Source organism: Canis lupus, chromosome 10 (genome assembly GCF_048164855.1).
Source record: "Canis lupus baileyi chromosome 10, mCanLup2.hap1, whole genome shotgun sequence".
Lineage (NCBI taxonomy): Eukaryota > Metazoa > Chordata > Mammalia > Carnivora > Canidae > Canis > Canis lupus.
Genome location: NC_132847.1, coordinates 43,201,584 through 43,223,119, shown reverse-complemented (window position 1 = coordinate 43,223,119; position 21,536 = coordinate 43,201,584). Strand labels below are relative to the sequence as shown.

The following is a 21,536-nucleotide window of genomic DNA, read 5'->3' as shown; positions in this document are numbered from 1 at the left end:
ATAGGAAGAGTAAATTGGCTTAAGCTGTGAACTCATAGCTACTGCTTGACCACGTGTTAAGACACACTGTTTTTTAATCAAAGTTATCATAATGCATTTAAAATCCACAGTATGTTCCACCCAGGGAAATAGCCACAGGTTTCCACATTTGTACATAAAATAAAAACTAAAAAGACCAAAAATTACAAGACTTCATTTATACTGGTATTTTCAGGAAATGTCGAGTGTATGTTAGAAAATATAAATTTTCAGGGTATCTGGATGGTGCAGTTAACTGTGACCCTTGGTTTCAGCTCAGGTCGCGATCTCAGGGTCATGATATTGAGCCCCTCATCAGGCTCTGCACTGAGCATAGAGTTGGCTTGAGGTCCTCTCTCTCTTTCGCTCTCTCTCACTCTTTGCCCCTTCCCCCATGTGCATGCACTCTCTCTCTCTCTCTAAAATAAATAAATAAAATCTTAAAAAAATAAAATATGAGTTTTCAAATCAAAAAATCAATAAATTATAAATTATGGAATGTGATACATGAACCAAAGTATCTGCATTAGTTTTGAAACTATGAAAGAGAATGACAAAAACTCAGAATATCAACAATCACCAAATCATACTCTTCCTGATTATTTAATTCAATAATAGTAACATTTTCTGCATGGAATACAAGTTGTGTGGGTATGTCCCGGCGGGGTGGTGGTGTATGTTTTGCCAAAGCAGTGAGACAAAAACCACAATTACAATTGGCAACTTTAATACCCTACTCTCAGCAATTCATAAAAGTACTAGACAAAAATCAGCAAGAATATAGATGTACTAGACAATACCACCAACCAACAGTACCTAATGGACATACATAGAACCAGCAACATACAACACAGAACAGTGAATACACTTTTTTTTCAAGAACCCTAGAAGGGGGATCCCTGGGTGGCGCAGCGGTTTAGCACCTGCCTTTGGCCTAGGGCACGATCCTGGAGACCCGGGATCGAATCCCACATCGGGCTCCCGGTGCATGGAGCCTGCTTCTCCCTCTGCCCATGTATCTGCCTCTCTCTCTCTCCCTGTGACTATCATAAATAAATAAAAATTTAAAAAAAGAACCCTAGAAGGGCATGAATACTATTAAAAAATAATAACAACACAGAACTGAAACAGTGTGCCAGAGCTCTTTGGCATTGACTAATCAATCATTGTGTCTCTAGAACTAAAATAGGTAGGAAATCTGAAAAAGTCATATTTCATTTGTCTAAGTAGAAAAATTCTAAGTCTGATAAAACTCCTTCTTTAATCACCATAAAAAAGTTAGTTTCCTCCACAAACTTCTAGGCTTGAACCTGTTTATAGCTCTAGAGCCTTTTACAGAAATTGAGGATGGGTCCACCTGAGGAGGGACCCTGCCACACTTTCAATATTTTCTTTATCTTTAAAAATATTTTATTAATTTATTCATGAGAGACACAGAGAGAAAGGCAGAGAAATAGGCAGAGGAGAAGCAGGCTCCCTGAGGGGAGCCTGATGCAGGACTCAGTCCTGGGACTTCAGGATAATGACCTGAGCCAAAGGCAGACAAGCAACCGCTGAGCCACCCAGGTACCTTGACTTTCAATAATTTAAACTATAAATCTTCCTCCTAGCTTTCTCCAAAAGGACACGAGCCAATTTACCAGGTGATTACACATCAGAGAAAGATCAATAATCATAATTTTCGGGGTTATTAGACAGTGACTATTTCCTGAGAACCCAAAATTATCACTGTGATCCACCAGGCTAGATAAGACTTAAGGAAGAGAACTGAGATCTAATCATCAATGACATTTTGGCTCAGATAAGTTTCACAGTGAAGTCAATGGATGCCCCAAATTACCCCATGTTTATTTCCTCTACTCTGGAAAGCATATTTGAAAGAGACATACTCAGCAATTGGTAGAATCCGCACACTGGATCCCTGACCTACAGATTTAGGATGATTACAATAGCAAGTCTCAAATGGAAGTCTCTAGAACTTCCACTCTCAGCCACAGTAGTTTAAAAAAAAAAAAAAAAAAAAAAAGCAATAGCACATTCCTGGAGAGAATGATGTCAAGATTTCTGTCACCATCAAGGAGAGTCGTGCCATATCCCCACATCCCCATTCAACACACCTATTTGGTCTATGGGTAAGATAGATGGGTCTTGAAGCATGAGAGTGTACTATCATAAACTTAATTAGGTGGTAACCACAACTGTAGCTGTATTTCCAGATGTGCTTGTTTTATTGGGGCAAATCAGCAACTGCTCCGTTTTTCTAGTTTGAGACTATTGATCTCAAAAATACCTTTTCTCAAACTTAACCAAAGAGGAGAAAGACTTGTACTCCAAAAACTATAACATAGTGATGAAAGAAATTGAAGATGACACACACAAAAAGGAAAGATATTCCATGCTCATTGATTGGAAGAACCAATGTTGTTAAAGTGCCCATACTACTCAAAGCAATCCATAGATTCAATATAATTGTACATCATATGCAGAATAAGCTCAAGGGGCAGCTGGGTGGCTAAGTCAGTTAAGCACTGAACTCTTGATTCTGGCTCAGGGCATGATCTCAGGTCATGAGACTGAACACCCCCAGCAGCCTCTGTGCTCAGTGGGAAGTCTGCTGGGGATTCTCTCTCCCTCTGCCCCTCCTTCTGTTCCTCCTCCTCTAGCATGTGCATGCTCTCTGTCTCTCTCACTCTCACTCTTTCTCTAAAATAAACAAATAAGTCTTAAAAAAAAAAACCTTCAAAATGGATTAAAGATGTAAATGTGAGACCTGAAACCACAGAACTTCTAGAAGAAAATAAAGACAGTAATTTATTTGATGTTGGCCATAGAAATGTCTAGATATGTCTCCTCAGGCAAGGGAAAACAAAGCAAAAATAAACTATTGAGACTACTTCAAATAAAAAGCTTTTGCACAGGAAATCATCAATAAAACAAAAGGCAACCTACCGAATGGGAGAAGATATTTGCAAATAACATATTTGATAAAGGGTTAATATACAAAATATAAAAAGAACTTATACAATTTGACACACACACACACACAAAAACAAAAAAACAAAAAAACAAAAAACAAATAATCTGATTAAAAATGGCTGGGCCACCTGGATGGCTCAGTTGGTTAAGTGTCTGACTCCCGATTTCAGCTCAGATCATATTCCCAGGGTTGTAAGATTGGGCCTGCATCAGGCTTTGTACTCAGTGCAGAGTCTTCTTGAGAGTCTCTCTCCCTTTCCCTCTCCCTCTTCCTCTGCCCCTCTCCCTGCTTGTGTGAGCACACTCACACTTTCTCTCTCTCTCCCTCTCTCAAATAAAATAAATGTTTTAAAAATAAAAATGGCAAAGGACCTGAACATTTTTCCAAAGAAAACATAAAAATGGCCAACAGGGCAGCCCTGGTGGCTCAGCAGTTTAGCGCCGCCTTCAGCCCAGGGTGTAATGCTGGCGACCCAGGATCGAGTCCCACATCAGGCTCCCTACATGAAGCCTGCTTCTCCCTCTGCGTGTGTCTCTGCCTCTCTCTCTTTGTGTCTCTCATGAATAAATAAATAAAATCTTTAAAAAAATGGCCAACAGACACCTGAAAAGATGCTCAACATCACTCATCATTAGGGAAATACAAATCAATACCACAATGAAATATTACCTCATGCCAGGGGAAGTGGGTGGGGGGATGAATGAAATACATAAAGAAGATTAAAAGTACACTTATTATGATGAACACTAAGTAATATATAGAAATGTCAAATCATTACATTGTATCCCTGAAATTAATATGACACTGTATGTTAATAAAAAATAAATGACAAAACTGAAAAAAATACTTTTTTCTCTGTACTTGTTAGTAAAGGCCATCGGAACAGTAATGTACTTTAGTGTTCCTCCTTAGAGATCTATCAACTCTCTCTCTCTCTGATAGTCTAGTCCACTGGGAATTTGTTTCTCTTCTCTTCAGGACATCAAGCAAGCTCACCACATAGACGATATCATACCAATTGAACCAGGTGAGTAGAAAGAAGTAAAAACACTAGATATCTTGTTAAGATGTATGCATGCCAGAGAATGGGAAAACAAACACCATAAAAATTCAGATATGTTATCTGAAAATTCCAGGGTATCAGTGGTCTGATGCATAAGAAATAAGTCTTAAAAATGGTAAGCATGATTCTCCCTCTAAGAGATGGACTTCTGAATTTGGGTTGTGATAGATCCCTGAATTGAGCATCTTACTTCAGCCTATTTATCGAATAACTCAGTAAATGGTGTGCTTGGGTTCCAGATCAAAAAGAAGTTCTGCAGCAAAGTCAGTTTTCCATTCAACCTGTTTCACCATTTGGGTCGCATGACTCTGCATATTTATTAGTGCTTGAAGTGTCTACAGCAGTTAAGGATCCTAAGGGAAAGCTTTGGTTAACTTCTACAGATAAATCAGAGAATACTCTTCTTGGACTTTGAGAAAAGTTATGCTTCCTTTGCAGATAATCCTTTTCATTTGAGAAACAGCTTCTGCCTTGTTACTGGATCCTTCTAGAGTCCTAACACTTAATATTGGCCATTAAATAAACACGTGATTTTATATACTTATAGGTGTTGTCTGACCTGCCAAGCCCTCTATAGCACTACTTAGTCAAGTGGAAATAATATATAGGTTTTTCTCCCCAAGTTTTGAAGTCACAAACAGGTTGAATAAAAAGCGGCTCATATTTTCATGGTTCATACTCCTGCCACACTTCCTCCTCTTTTTCTAATGTGAAGTTGTCTATGACAGCAGAATAAGAAAGAACAATTTGGTACTTATTCACAGATTCTGCACACTATCTGAGCACTATCTGGAATGAACAGTTGCAGTACTCCAGGTATAGCTGTGAAGGATAGCAGTGAAGAAAATCTTTCCAATGGGAAGAACTTCAAGTTGTGCACTTAATTGTTCATTTGGCCTGAAAGGATAGATAGATAGAGGTACATATCTAAAAATGAGTCATGACCAGTGGCTAACAGTTTGGTTTTACAAACAGAAGAAACATAATTGGAAACAAGACTTAAGAAAGAAATATGTGGAAAGAGCTCTCCAAGTAGGCACAAATATAAGAATCTTTTTGTCCCATACAGATGCTCATCAAATGGCAATCTTAGAAGAGGAAGATCTTAATAATCATATGCATGAAGAGACGCATTCTTTTCCCATTCTTTTATCCTCATATTTGCTCAATTGGCTCATGAAGACAGTGATCATGGAAGCAGAGATGGAGCTTGTGTATGGGCTCAGCAACACAATTTCCACTCACCAAGGCCAATTTGGATAGAGCCACTGCTGAGTACCCAACCTGCCAAGAGCAAATATCAACACTGAGCCCCTAAAATGGCACTGTTCCCTAGGGGAACCAGCCAGCCACCTGGTATCAGGTTGATTACACTGGATAACTTCCATCATTGAAGGAGTAGCTCTTTGTTCTCGCTGGAAAAGACATTTATGCTAGATATAGTTTTGTCTTTCCCACTCTCAATGTTTCTGCTTAAACTGCCATCTGTGGGCTTACAGAATGCTTTGTTCACCTTCATAGTATTCCATACAACATTGCTTCTGATAAAGAAACTCACTTTATAGCAAATGAAGTACAACATTGGTCTCATGCTCATGGACTTCTCTGGTATTATTATGTTTCCCTCATCCTGAAACAGCTGGCTTAATAAAATTATGGAATGGCCTTTGGAAGACTCAGTTATGGCACCAGCTGGTGACAGCACTTTATGGTACTGGAATAATGTCCTCCTGGATGTAAGATATGCTTTGAATCAGCTATAAACATGTAGCGATATTTCTCTGATACCAGAATTCATGAGTTTAGGAATCACAAGAAAGATATGGAAATGGCTCTTCTCATATTAATGATATGATTCACTAGAAACTTTCCTTTTGTTGTTTCTTTTTTCTACAACTTTTGGCATTTTTGCTTTACAAGACTTACTTCCTAAAGGAGAAAGGATTTCACCAAAGAATACCACATTTTACTAGAATCTGAGACTATCATTGGCTACTTGGGTACCTCTTAACACTGAAATAACAGAAAAGAAACAGGGAGATTATTTCCAGCATGCAAGAGATCCTCAGGAATGTTAGTCTTCCCATACTTTATGGTAAAAGATAATAAGATCTTACAGCAACTCAATAAATATAGGGCTGTAATGGCACAGATTCTTCAGGAATGAAGATGTTCCATCAAGTAAGGAACCACAATTAACTGAGACACTTGCTAGGGGTGAAGAATATGAAATGGGGAGTAAAAACAAGGAAGTTATCAATACCATCTATGATCCCATTATTAGTTACAAACACGAAGGCACTGGTATATAAGATTTCTTCCTTGCTTCTAAGTAAGTGTGTGCATGCATCCACAGGCCAAATTTCCCTCTCTCCAACATAAGATTTATTAATAGTGGTTAACTATATCAGAACTGTTACCCTTATTTTACTGAAAGGAAACAAATGACTAGGAGTTTAATTAACCTGCCTAAGTCATCTAGCCAAATCCATCCTAAGTCTCAACTCTGGAATAAGTTCTCCTTTTAGAAAAACATACTGATGAAAAATATGTTAAAGTTTAACTTCAGTGTTCTCCAAGTCCTTTTTGAGCCCTTTTCTTCTTCCTTATGCCATGTAGACCAACTGACCTCATGCTAACCTCTATACCACTTAACCCCTTGTAAATCATGCACTGTTCTGTCTCTTCCTTTTGTATCTACTCCTGAGACCATCATATAGGAAAAGTTCTGATGAACAAAACTGCAATGTGTTTTATTGAAAAATAATGGTTGGGTGTTTTCATCATCTTAGAATTGAAAGTCATTTATTTAACAAATATTCATCATTTTTCTGGTTTGCTTTATAAATGATTGAGTTCCAACACTGAAGTAGTACTGAAAATCTCATCAATCAGGTTGCCGAATGGTAATTTCTACATGGTATTTTCAGTGAGTAGAAGACACGTTTGTTATACAAGGCAGCCATTCCACTCTTGGACAGCTGCTAACTGCCAAAGAGTCCTTCCTTGTGTTCCTCTGAATCCTCTTTCCATGTAACTTTTACTTTCCATGCCACTATACTCTACAGAATGACCCCAATTCATTTTTCTCATATGCTAGCTCTTTAAAATGTTTTCACTTATACTATTTCTAACACTTTCACATAAAACACTACCACCACCATAATCACCACTTAGCATCTTATATCTCTGTTTTATTAAGAGTTTTAGAATTACTCTTAGTGTATGCCACTCAGAACTGATCATGACTTCGGCTAATACCTAGCCAACTGATATTCCAGAGTACAAGTACTCTCACCTCCCTCATTCCACACTACTCTTATTCATGTAATCTAATATCAATGGACTTTCAGCATATGCATGTTATATGGTAAACTCATGGTGAATTTACCCATCAGCAAATAACACTACTTTTTGTTCTCCTTAAAATTTGATATAAATCCAGGTCTCTCTTCCCTACGTGTGCAGTTGATTTTTTTTTTTAATATTCCTAGGATTTTGAACACTATATCAGTTCACTTGAATGAGAGTTAGAGGGTGGGAATCAACCATTTAAAACCCATTCTGTCCTCCAAAAGATCAGCTGCCCTTCTCAGATGTGTGTTGTCCATGAATAAGATAACAATGAAATGTATTCCTTCATCTACTTGGTTGACAAAAAATTTAAAAATGGTCAAGTACAGGAATCTAAAACCCTTCCTGCTTGACATGGATTTTCTAATTAATATTTTTTAGTATGCCTGTTCGACTTTCTATATATTTCCTCCTAATTGTATCTATTTCTAGTCCATTTTTCTTTTTTTTTAAGATTTTATTTATTCATTCACGAGATACACAGAGAGAGGAAGAGAGAGGCAGAGACACCGGCAGAGGGAGAAGCAGGCTCCATGCAGGGAGCCTGATGCAGGACTCGATTCTGGGACTCCAGGATCATGCCCTGAGCCAAAGGCAGGCGCTAAACCGCTGAGCCACCCAGGGATCCTCTATTTTTCTTAAATAAACTTGTCACTAAGATGGAGTTTAATAAATATTCAATATTTTAAGCAATTTTTTGACATAGATGTTTTGATATGGCCACATTTATGACCCTTAAAGCTATGAGCATCCTCATAAGGCTACGTAATGTGGCCATTGCGACTTGAGAATACTGCAACAATCTAAAAAAATTAAAACCTCAGTTTTTTTTAATTACCAAATTAGCAAAAGAAACAGATTTCATAGTTTTCTTCCCTTTCATCTTGTCTTTCCTTGAATTTCCCATCACTAACATGGAGTTCAGAAAGGGGAAATGGCAATTCATTTCTCTCATCTGAAGAATACTTAGTAAGCAAAAAACAAACAAAAAAGATTATTTTAATGTTTGGCACAACTGCTCTGAAGTGTCACACCAAAACAGCTTGAATTTGGAGGGGACAATGCCAAATAAGTAAGGGCCTAGCTCTGCAATGCAGGCATCTATAATAGGACTATTTATTTGGAGATGCGTGGAAAAGAAGAAAGGATCTGAGCAGGAACTTTTCCCATTATCCTTGACCTAAAGGATGAGCGTCTTCACTTAAGATCACGCTGCCCAAAGGAAAAGCTTTGCTTTTATGAAGCTGATGATGCACTTCATCTCATTTTGTACAGAGGAGAATGATTCTATTTACAGTGGTAAATAATTTTAAGTGCTTTATGCCAAGCCTCTCTTGTATTGTGAAGGCTTTTTAACTTCAAAGAAAAACAATGGTCTAAGGAAACTGCATTTAAAATAAATAAATAAAGAGATGAATGAATAGGCCACTTCATGTTTCTTAGTTCTAAGTTCACAGGAATTTCTAAGAAGGAAGGTCTTAAAATCCCCAAGATCTTTTTGTTTCAGCAGAAGTTGCAGGGAAAAAAAGTAGATCACTTCACTCACATGCTCTTCAATTGTCCCTGCAACTCTAACCCATTTTCATAGAATAGCCAGATGAGAGCTTAGACCAGGAGGCCTATACATGGACTCAGAGGAATTCCAAAAGCTCACCACTGGGATTAGGAAATATCTTTGATCCAGAGGCCACAAACTAGGGTGACTTCCATGCATCCATTCAATGGAACAAAAGCTTTCTCTTTGCCCACCTCTTTCACTTATAGACAAGTTGTTTACCTCTCAAACAAATTGCCCTTCCCTAAACACACTACATGGAAACAGATACTGTTCCCTCTGTGTAGTCAGTAGTTTAGGAGCTCAGGCCTCAAGCAGTATCCATAGGCATAAACTTCATGATTACACAGAACTCACTGATGTACCAACATTATCAAACAGTACCAACACTGCATAATTGGATGTTTTTGTACACATGGTAACAGAGACTATGAGCACTTTGAGGTGAGGTCTTGAATCTTATTAACCACTTTATCCCCTGTGTGTAGCATAGTGCCTGGCACAAAGTAGATGCTTAATAAATAGTTGTTGAATAAGCAAAATTCTAAGCTAATAGTTTCTTTTTATGTTTAATTCAGTCATCGAAAACTATTACTTGAACACCTATTATCCACCAGATACTATACAAAGCTGTGATGGGACAAACAGACATGAATCCTTCCCAGACCTTATAGTCTAACTGAAATTGGTGAAGTAACTTCTACTCCTGATGACTGTCTCTATTATGGTAACCTTGGGAATGGGCAATACTACTGCTAAGCCTCAAATTCCTCACATTCAATTTAATGTTGAACAAAATGACCTACTCTATAAGCTTATTTAGTACTAAAATTATTGTAAAGCGTATGAAATGTATAAAGCATTATGTAAATTAACTTGTTTTAAGAGTATAAAATTATTTTTTAAACTTGAATGTGATTCAAAATGGATATTTCCCCAGTTCAAAAGCAATTCAGGGGGATCCCTGGGTGGCTCAGCGGTTTAGCGCCTGCCTTTGGCCCAGGCCATGATCCTGGAGTCCCGGGATTGAGTCCCACATCGGGCTCCCTGCATGAGGCCTGCTTCTCCGTCTGCCTGTGTCTCTGCCTCTCTCTCTCTGTGTTTCTCATGAATAAATAAATAAAATGTTTTTAAAAAAAAAAAAAGCAATTCAGCCTCTCAAATGGATATATGCATATCATTATATAAACCACATAAAATACCCAATGACTCTAGCTAGCATTGTTTTATTTTCAACAAGATTTCTAATGCAAAATGTAACTTCCTTGAGTGCACAATAGTTTATATTTGTTATCCTCTATAGGATCTAGTACTTTTCAAAAAAATAGCATTTGTAAAATGAATCAATGCAATGGAAACAATTTAAGAATCACCAAGAATCCTAAACTGAACAGTGAATGGCATTTAGAGATTTGAGAACCCTGTGAAATTATATGCAAAACTGTGTTTGGCCATCATGCAGAGTTCTTTGGTTTCACCAGTCTCAGAGAAATCTATTATTCAAAATGATTCCTTCACTCAGTATATATTAATTGAATATCAACTACTTGCCAGGCATTGTATTATGGTTTAGGCTTAGAATCTAAAACTTTTTTTTATAAATAATGAATACTAATTACAACAAATCTTTACAAGATCTGCTTTCTCATATTCACACCACTAAAAATAATGCATACTGTATTAAATATATCTACATCTTAAATCATCATCAGATACTATGCATGTAATATGATATTTGCTGGTAAAATATAGATGTGTGTGAATGTGTGTGTACACACACACATACATATAATTTAAGAAATTTTTTTAGTGTATCATGTTGTTCAAACTGTTTAAACTATTTCTAATTCATCAACCATCTTACACCACAGCTGGGTTTTCATTTATTCCTAACAGTAACAATGAAGCTACTATCTTCAAAAAAGTGATGACATATAAAAAAAACTTCATGAAATTGTTTTATAAGCCATTTTCTCAGGAACATTCCACTTACTGAAATAAACAGCTTTTGTATGCTCCAGATGGAGAGCAAAAATATTATTAAAATCTCAAGGAGTCCTCTAAAATTTAATGATAATATTATCTCCTTTATAAATTTTATCTCTCCTCAATGTATTAAGCATCATCTACCTATAGTCAATCAATATTTATCGGAATAAGTATTTACATTTTCTGAATAAGACTATTTTTACCTTTGAGAAGGGCTGCTCCCATATTCTTGCCACAAACATACAGAAAGGAGTATTTCTCCAGAAACAAAGATTAAAATCCTAACCCACAGTAGATGTTCACTTTATAATATAAAAGTTTCTATGTAGCATGATCCAAAATGACTGTTTCAAAAGAAGTTTAGCTTAGCTTATACTACTAAGAAACCATTCATTTCAAATTCCTACACTCTACCAGAACTTAGATGCAATTAATGATAGTGGCCAGGAGATGGTGCAGTCTCATTTCCTAAAATTTACTTCATAGGTTTCGTATAATTTACAAAGTTTAAAGAGAAATGTTTTGTTAATGGCACTTGTTATCACAAATAGTAGATACGAATGAAAAATAAGACAGTCAGAAAAAAATAAGGAATTTAAATTTCCCAAAAGTTTTACTTATTATTAATCACTTATATGTGAATAAAATGCTTTAAAAAAGCTTGAATAGCTTTTTTCTCTCCCATTTACAAGGAATAGACGGAAAGAAAAAGTTCAAAGTAATAGTCATTTGGAATTACCTCAACTTTTTAATTTTTCCTTTCAGTTTATTTTATATGTTGGGTTGCTTTACACTCATAAATGTATTTTACAACTATAAATTCAATTTTTCAATAAAATAAAAACAAGTATAGTTTTAAAATAGGGATTCTACAACCGATATTTTAGGGAGATAATTCATAAAGGTAAAAATATTTCCTGAAATGACTTTATTCAAGGCACATATAATGTTTAAATGCTTCTTTCACTTAATAAATGCTGAAGAAGAATCCTTAGATCTTAAATTTATCATATTGGCTGTAAAAAAAAATAGCATTTTAAGGTCTAGTAAGCCTCTCACATACATAGCGTACATATTAATAGATGTGGGTGTGTGGGTTGTGTTGCCTGCTTCTAGAAATACTCCAGAAAGGGAGAATAGGCAGAAATATTACAGATTGTCCTGATTTGGCCTGGAATACAATCTGCCACCAGTTACTGAGTCTTTGCTGGGAAGGTAGGAAGACTCCCTAATCATTCCTGAAAAGGCATAATCCAAAGCAGGCCGAAAAGGCAATGCTGGTACCAACCCCGGAGTTAGGTAAGGAGACATAAAACCAGAGAGCCCTCTTCCTGGAGAGGAATATGCCAGGCGTAATGGATTGATACCTAGTCTAGGATTTAAGCTGTAGACACCTGAATCACCTCCATAAGAAGCAGAAGCAGTTTGAAGAGGAGAGAAAGCTGATTTATTCCCCAGAGTTCCGAAACCAATTCCACCTAAACTAAAGTTTGAAGCTCTCTGAAAAGCTGTATTTTCCAATTCTCCTGAGTTTGCTAAGTCCCTGGTGTCTGGTTGATGTTCTCTCCCATTTAGGACCTGTTCAATGGCTTGAACCACATCTCCTTTGCAGAAGCGTAAAATGCCTTCTAGCCGGCTACGCCTATAACTTGGGAAAATCCTGGTTAGAATATCAAGAGGGTCTCTTGGTCTTGAGGACAGCGTGGAAAGGCTGGCTCTGGTAGCAGTGAAGTCTTTGGCCCACTCACTTTCATTTCCTGATTCCAGATCAGATGATGACAGGGACCTGGGACTCTCTTCCCCTCCTGATAGCTCCCCGGGGTGAAGAGGCTGAATAATATCTTCCTTGTTTGAGCTTTCTGAAATAGATGGCCTGATGTTTTGTTTTCCAATGACCCCATTAGACTTAGGAGATGATCCCAGAGAACGCTGATGGGATTTAGAGACTGGCTCTTGTTGTCCATTCTGGCATGAGTCACATTTACTCTCTTTTAGTTCTGGAGGAAAAAAAGGAAATCGAATAAAGGAAAACTTCCCAAAATACAGACAGTATTGCCTATTTGAAAATAATGTTGGATAAAATAATTGATTAACTCACAGTATATTATTAATATTTATTTGCTGAAAGAGACCTTAATCAATCAAAATTTTAAAATGTCATTCAGAAATGCAGGCATTGGAATAGCAGGAAAATGCTATCTATTAGGTCATTCCAAGATCACAAAATTATATAACATACAAATGCTATAGTTAATTTAGGAATCAGAAGATAAATGTCTATTATTACCCCCCAACTACTAACGTGAAACCAATATTTCACACTATTTGCCCCATTTAGTGTTTTGAGATTTTCCTAATTTCCCCAAATTTCATTGTTATTCCAGTGAGATTTTTTTCAAAATAACACTATTCAAAGAGAACTAAATAAAATGATTGTTTAGATAAGATGTCATAGGAAGGAACAATCTCAGTATGAAAATGAATATTCTATTTATAACTAAGTTTCAATGTATTTTTTTTTAATGCTCACATTTCAGGTTCCAATTAAGCTACCTGAATAATGTGAAAAACAACAAAGTTCTTCATTTCACTTCAAATCTAAACCAATAATGACCACTGCTGTATCAATCTCAAATCATACCAGAACTCACATTTCATTTTATGTGAGAGATGATACAGACTTGGTATTTTTCATAGTCCCTTGTGAAATTAGGACTTTCTTTTTCAATCCCTAGGAAATGTCCAAAAGAGTTTACAGTCAAATTGTTTCTTAAAGAAAATTACAAAATGCACTATTGCAATCTGTATGTATCTTCAAAGTGTCTTATAAAAACAACATATGAGTCATTTGCTTCAAATCACAACTCCTTTCCAATATTAAGGACAGTTTTCCAAAAACATTTTATATAAAAATCCAATTTCATACATCAAAATGGTGAGTATATTAATATTCATAAAATAGTAACAGTAATGTCCTTTTGTACAGTTCATGCCAGGAAAATAATAATAATTTATACTTATACTCCACTAAATAAGTTTTATTTTGGTTTACATTTCCTCTATCCTATAGACATATTTTGTCTCTCTTTCCAACAAAAAGAGTAAATTGTCAAGTGAGATTACTCAGAGTATTTCTGTCAAACTTTCTTTTTCTAAAATGTTATAAATTCAACAAAACAAATTACTGCCTAAAGCAGTGATTCTCACACATAATTTGCAACCCTCCTAGGGTTTCTCAAGAAGGAGTCCTAAATTCTAAAGAAGTACCTATATTTTAAAAATAAGTAACTGTGTGCAATTTAACACTTTGAGGGCTAAAATTCTGTCATTGTATTAAACAGATGACAAAAGAAAAGATGTTGCTCCTGCAAAACTACAAATATTCTCTAGTATTTTCAGCTTTAAAAGAAACAAGGAAACTTTTCTAATGAAGTCTACCAAATGGAGATAGATTGGCCTTAGTTGACCATTACATTTTATTTCTAACTATGACTGATTAAATATGCCCCCAGAACATGTAAGGTATCAAAATTTCATGTCTACAGCAATTTACACACAAAACAATTTTTATTAGGGTACTTGTACTCATACGGTACAATATAACGCAATAGATTGCATAAGACGCTGGAAATAAGGTATCTTTAAGATACTATGATATCATTTACATCATCTCTCTGTTTTCTCAACTCCTGTATCAGATTTTATTTCTTTAGTTTTATCATTGTGTATTTTGTCTAGTGTTGGATACATATAGTCTTCCTTCTTTTGTATATAGGGTTTTTTTTGTGTAGAAAAATCTTATTCACTTCTGAATCACTGTTAGTCTTTGTCTAATGAGTGAGTGAATTAAAAAGACTACTGCAGCTCAAGGATATTGGGTAAGAGAATGCAGTCAGTCTAGAAAAGCTATACACATGGCTTTTCAAAAAAGGAAGTAAACTGAGGCAAAGAATAAAATAAAATACTTGACCCTATCAAACAGAACACTCTGGTTTACTCCTCCCCCCACAAAAAGATCATATAAAATCAATGTCTAGCAGAGAGGTATTAGCCACATTTCACTGTCAATTTACAGTGTTTTAACTTTTACTTCTTTTTATAGCAGTTATTATTTGCTTAAATGAATTTGTTCTCCAGCACTCTGATTTTTTATGAGAAATGTTTAGTCTATTTTGTCCACTGAAATAAACTAGGACATGGGCAAAACATTGGCATAGGTGAACACAAAGTCATATAAGCCTTATTTAAATACAAAGAGTCTTTTTCAAAAATACATCTTGCAATCCAAAAAGATCTGCAACTTTCACAATTCAGGGAAGTGTTCTAATTAATAACTTACTTTTCATTACTATAGAATTTCATTTGCTACAACCTATCTTGAATTTATACAAAAATACTGAAATGACTTTTACACTACTAGTGTTACCTGCAGAGGGCTGGGAAATTCACTAAAATAAACTGAGATTTACATCAGCAGGAAAACTTAATTTGAGGTAACTCTAGTTTTATATATATATATATATATATATATAAACTTTATATATATATAATATGTATATAATATATATAATCCCACTGTCAAGTGGGATTACTCAGAGTATTTGTCAAACTTTCTTTTTCTCAAATGTTATAAATTCAACAAAACAAATTACTGCCTAAAGCAGTCATTTTCACACGTGTGTGTGTGTGTGTGTGTGTGTATCTTTTTTACAGAACACGGGATGAAGATGATTTGTGGCCAATAAAAAAGAGGGAAAAATTAAAATATAAGGGACGATATAAGAAATCTCTATTATTGGATTTTAAAATTCTTCTTCCCAATGGTTTTACAAATCCAGAAAGCCCAAAGTTCTTTCCTATGGGAAAGAGCTGAAACTTCAAATTTAGAGCTTTCTACACTTTTGGAGACTAACCAACAGTTGCAAGGCGGTGCTTAAAAATTTTAAGAGAAGGAAAAGAGGTGAAAAGAGGTTTGGTGGTTTTCAGACTCTTCCCCACTTCTAGCTGGCACCAAAGGTTTTTTGCCCCAAAGATGAAGAACTGTAGTCCCAACCTTCAGGGAATTTCCCAGCAAGACTGGAAGATTAACTCTGGTTTTATAGCTGAAAAGAGTATATATAGAGCAAGCCTAAAACCCAGCTTCTCTCACCAAGCTTTTCACCCAATGCCCACTTCCTTGCAAGTTCCAGCTCACCCGAAGTAAGAGTCCCCGGGGTGCAGACTCTACTCCTAGCCTGAGTCGCCCGTGGGACTGTTCCTCACTGCACTCTTACATTGTTATCCTGTCGCCCAAGGGTACAGGGCACCCTTCCTAGTACAGAGCAGTTTCCCTGAACTCGAACGAACGCTTCTTCTAAACAACTTTTCTTGCCCATCGCCGAGGCCTGGCTTCTTGTTTCCAGGAGTCTGTCTGCTCTGCAAAGCGTCAGGACCGACTCACCTTGTTTGGGCTCCGTGTCATCCGGCCGGCCCACCTGGAGAGCAGCGGCCGCCAGACCCGCCTGCCTCGAGGCACCGAGTCCCAGCGGCGTCCCCGTCCCCGTCCCCGTGCCCGCCCCCGCCCCCGCCCCCGCCGCAGGGCCGCTCGGGGCCCCGGCCTCCTCGGCTCTGCCGCCGCCTCCGGCCGCCCGACCCGCCGGGCCGCAGGGTCCCGGGCACAGCAGCCGCTGCAGCCCCCGGGCCTCGCTCTCCTCCTGCGCCTGCTGCCGGCGCAGCGCCACCTGTGCGGCCATGACGCGCTGGCGCTCGGCTATCAGGGTGCACTTGGCACACGCGCAGTCCCGCCAGCGGCAGAAGCGCTTGTGGCCCTTGAGCGCCGACACGACGCCGTGGTTGCGGCAGCGCGCGCACTTGGGCGTCCGCGGGTAGCCGCAGCCCGCCGCGCCCACGGCCCTCTCCAGCCCCGGGGCCGCCGCGCAGCCCCCGCCCGCCGTGGCGGCCGCGGCTGCCCGCAGGAACAGGCTGGGGGGCCGCAGGAACGTCGGGGGCAGCGGGATGGCCGGGGGGAGCGGCACCGCCGGAGACGGAGACGGGGGCGCGGGCGCGGGCGCGGGCGCGGCCGCCAGCAGCCCCGGGGCCAAGTGGGCTCGGCCGCTGCCGCCGCGGTCCCCGCGGCCACACGGCGACGGCTCCATTCCCGACGGTGTCTGGCGAGCCAAGGGCGCCGTCCGCAGTCACCCTGCCCCGGCCGCGGTCCCGCTGCCTCCCTCCCACACACGGACCAAGTGCGGCACGATCCCCGCGGCTGCTGCAGACGCTGAGGGGCGCAGATGGCCAGGGAGCCTCGCCGGGTCCCGGGGCGCTAAGTTAGTGCCCCTCGGCTCGGCGCGCTCCCCGGCTGCGCGGCCGAAGGCAGGCTGGAGACGCTGCCACGCCCACCGGGGAGCGAGCCGCCAGCTCCCTGGCCGCGGGAGGGCGGGCCGGCCGGCAGCGGGCCCGCCTGCGGGGAGGGACGGGACACACAAGAAACCGTCTTAGGGGCTGGCTGTCAAGGCCCCTTCCCCGGGAAAGCACTTCTCCCCCCGCTTGCCTCCCCTTGAATTCCTCAATGTACATTTTTGTGAAATAATCAAGCCCTCTGCCTGCCGGCCTTTTACTGCCCTTCTTAAGTTAAGCAAAATTGGAAGTTCTTTCCTCAGTCCCATGCTTCTCCCAAGCAAGTTTGAAGATCTGGGTGTGGAGTTGTTGTTTTTTGTTTGTTTGTTTTTTCTTTTCCTTTTCCCAGGTGAAGTATTCAGGATGGTGGCATGGCCAATATTAATGAAAAAGCACAGCTTGATGAATGGCAAGTACCCATCTGGAAGATGCCTTATGTTAAATGGTCTTAGGACTGCATCAAAACAATGGATAAATATGAAGGGAATTGATTCACATTCCGATTCTTCTCGTTCATGACATTCATTATTTACAAATGCAAATTTGGATTGCATGTATTGCTGTATTTATAAATGCTACTGCCCAAAGAAGTCTATGCATTTCTTATGTGGAACTCTATGCACAACAATTGTGTTAAAGCTGTTTCAAAAGTACTTCATATTTCTATTGTAGAATACTGGAAAAGGTTGCTTAGACCATTCTTTAAATATGCCATCATAATATGCACTCTTAAAATACGCATTTAATGCCCTTAATTATAAGAAAAGATCATACTGCTTTTAAACCAAAAGAGCATTTGAAGCAGAAAATTCCCAAGTGCTTGTTCTTAATGCAAAGGAGAGTTGGGACTCTCTCTCCTCAGTTCTTCAAAATAATATTCAACTACCTTGACAAGCAATTCATATTTTAGCCCTAAAATGGCTATAACAATGACATTTTTACCATCACAACCACTAAGACAACCAAGGCACACATTGCTAATCCATCTGGGCTTTCTCCTGCCTGCCCAGTTCAAATCATCACCACCGTCACCATCCTACCATATCAACATCCTAATATCCTATCATAGAGGTTTCCACTCCTTCCTAAGCACTAGAACTACCTAGGGAACTTTTAAAAGATATAGATACTCCAATCCAAGTATTCTGATTCTTTTGGTCTGAGTCTTTTAAACTCTCAAGGTGATGATTATATACAACCAAAGTTTAAAACTACAACTCTAAAAATGTCTATACCCTCTGCAGATTCTGTACTATTCAAATTTTCTCACACTTCTAGATCTTTGCTCAAGCCACTCTTGTCTTATAGCTAGTTATTCCCAGGAGTAGCTAGGCCACTCCTGGGTGGCCTAATCAGCTGAGCATCTGACTGGATTTTTTGGCTCAGGTCATGATCTCAGGGTCCTGGAATTGAAACCCTGAGCCAGGCTCCACACTCAATGGGGAGTCTGCTTTAGGATTCTCTCTCCTCCCTTTCCCCTGCTCGTGGGTGTTCTCTCTCTCTCTCTCTCTCTCACAAATAACTAAATAAATTACCTAGTAAGAAAACAATTCCCTTTTCTATTATTTTTAAGACTTGGTTACCTAAAAGGAAAAAAAAAACAACTTGATATAAGTATGTCTTTAGAATCTCTAGACCTGTTAATTATGCTTTTTAACAATGAAAAAAATTAAGAGCTTCAGCAAGTACCACTCTTTACCTGAAATTTAACACTATTTTTGTTTTTATTTGATTATCAAAGTAACCTTTCAAATTATGGCATGTGATATTGGTTTTCATCCAAGGAAGTGAAAATAATTTTTAAGTGAATGTATTTAAATAAAAAGTGTGTCTATTTAAATGAGAAATAATATGTGAAAAGGCTGAAAATTAATAAACTTTGTGACAAAAACTAAAGATTTAAATTAATGGAGAGAGATATTATGTCCATGGGGCAGAAGATTCGATCTTGTTAAGAGACAAGTCTACCTACATTGATCTGTAGATCAATTCCATTTCAATCAAAATTTCAGCAAACTTTTTTGGTAGAAATTTTCAAGCCTATTCTAAAATGCATGTGGAAATGCAAAAGAACATAGAATACCCAAGGATAAAGTTGCAAGGCTAACAATATCTTGTTTCAAAAATTATTACAAAGTTACAGTATCAGAACAGTGTAGCATAGGTGAAAAGATAGAAAAATCAACTAATGTGACAAAATAAGAGAGCTTAGACATAGAGTCACCCCTAAGTAGACAACTAATTTTATACAAAGGTACAAAAACAATTTAGTGGATGGAAAATGGATAGTTTTTCCAAACCTATTTTGCTGAAATAACTGGACATCTGTACGCAACTGGGAACAGGTTGTAAAGGGACAGTGAAAGATGGATAGCAGAGACTGCAAAGGATAAAATGGAAACTTTTGGAGATGATGAATACATTAGTTATTCTAACTGTGATAATGATTTGTGTGTATACACATGTCAAAAACTCATCAAATTGTATACATTATTTTTGCAGTTTATTGTTTGTCAATTATACTCTGATAAAGTTATTATAAAAAATAAAACCCGTTACCTCTGGGGTTAAAAAAAAAGGCATAAAATAATGTGAAAATACTTTAAGTAAACTTAAGTACTAATCCTAGGGTCCAAAACTGGAGCAATGATTTTAAACACTTGTATTTCCTTCAAACACACTGGAAAGCCTAACTCTCTTCTCTTAATAGTATGACGTGTTCTCTTTTTTTCTCAAATTATACTTTTTTGCTTTATTTTTACTCTAACAGCAATTGAGCTGTTCTTATAAGTCACTGAGAAGATTTTAAAAGCCGCAATTTAGTAGTGGCAAAAGTTTCATCAAATGGAAAGGTGATGAGAAAGAAGAAACATTTTTAATTAAACTGTATGCAAATATCACAAATATGTCACTTACAAATTTGTAAATAAAGTTTTAAAGAGCAGACTGGTCTAATAAATGGGAACTGTAGAGGCATATCAGAAGGAACAAAAGGGATCTGATAAATAGAATCTCTCCCAAGTCCAGAAACATTAACATACCTCCTTTTTAAATTATTCATTTCTACTCAAATTCTTATCCTCCCTAAATTCTTACAGTCAACTGCCATTTTTTGTTGGTTTGTTGAACCAACCAATCAGCATAGGGGAGTGGAAGTGTGAGACAGCAATTGCAAATACAAGCCTGGCTCTGATCTTATTTAACGAAGCTCATACAACTTGAATTGGATAGTTAAGCTCTCAGCTTCACTTTTTCCATTGACAACTGAAAACATTAAGTCATCTTCAAGGATACTTCCAAGTCTGTGGCTCATTTCATTTGCCAAGTCTAGTCTGAAATTATTTTTCATTAATGTCCTTAATCTCTAAAGAACATCATTACTACCCCCTCCAAGGCTCTCTCAAAGCATCTCTCTCTTTTTTTTTTTTTAAGATTTTAAAAAATTTATTCATTTGAGAGAGAGAGACAGAGGGAGCACAAGCAGGGGTAGAGGGAAAGGGAGAACCAGGCTCTCTGCTGAGCTGGGAGCCCGATACGGGGGCTTGATCCCAGGATCTGGACCTCATGACCTGTGCCAAAGGCAGACGCCCAACTGCTTGAGCTACCCAGGTACCCCCAAAGCATCTCTCTTGCTGTTAGAATATCCTAGACTAACCTGCTGGTAAAGGAAGGTTAAAGTATATATGCTTAGCTTGGCTAGAAGCTTTTGGCAAGAGGACTGGGGATTTGGGAAGGAAATGCTCAAAATTGTCTCTTTTTTCATGTATAAACATGTACAACTCACTCCATGGCTTAAGCATATATATGAGCACACCTTATATAGTCCATCTACTTCAAGGTTTTCCAGAGCTATAATGTGTATGCTAACGTCACGCTTTATCAGTCTTGAGGGGCCTGAATGACACATCTCTTTGCCTGGGGTTCTTCAAAAGTAACTGAGCATTAATCCTGATTGAGAGACCACAGTTATACCGACTGACATAAATTTTAGCCATTGGACTATGGTTCATCAAATGGCTAAGCACCCCAAGTCTGGAAAAAAAAAAAAAAACAGGTCTCCTGTGGGACACAGCCTTTCCTAGAGTATTGTTGGGAGAAGGAAGAACATGTTTGGTAATATTTGGTAATATATATAATTGACCAAGAAATGTTACTATCCAAAACCCAGTATCTACAATAAATGCTCCCTCCTGAGAACACCCTGC

The 21,536-nt window shown here is 38.3% G+C and overlaps 1 protein-coding gene across 1 annotated transcript; it reads right to left on the bottom strand.

Moving 5' to 3' along the window:
* Nucleotides 1-11,698: 11,698 nt before the first annotated feature.
* Nucleotides 11,699-17,156, bottom strand: DMRTA1 (DMRT like family A1). The gene is made up of 2 exons (XM_072841540.1): nucleotides 16,397-17,156; nucleotides 11,699-12,953 (listed from the first exon to the last, which is right to left on the bottom strand). The coding sequence occupies exons 1-2, from the start codon at nucleotides 17,088-17,090 to the stop codon at nucleotides 12,106-12,108; spliced, it is 1,542 nt and encodes a 513-aa protein (XP_072697641.1). The 5' UTR covers nucleotides 17,091-17,156; the 3' UTR covers nucleotides 11,699-12,105.
* Between the last annotated feature and the right edge of the window lie 4,380 nt (nucleotides 17,157-21,536).

Excerpts from the sequence above, each read along its gene's own strand:
- DMRTA1 (XM_072841540.1), bottom strand. The coding sequence starts at position 17,090 with ATGGAGCCGTCGCCGTGTGGCCGCGGGGACCGCGGCGGCAGCGGCCGA. Across the intron at positions 12,954-16,396 it reads TGACACGGAGCCCAAACAAG|AACTAAAAGAGAGTAAATGT; the intron begins GTGAGTCGGTCC and ends TTTTTCCTCCAG.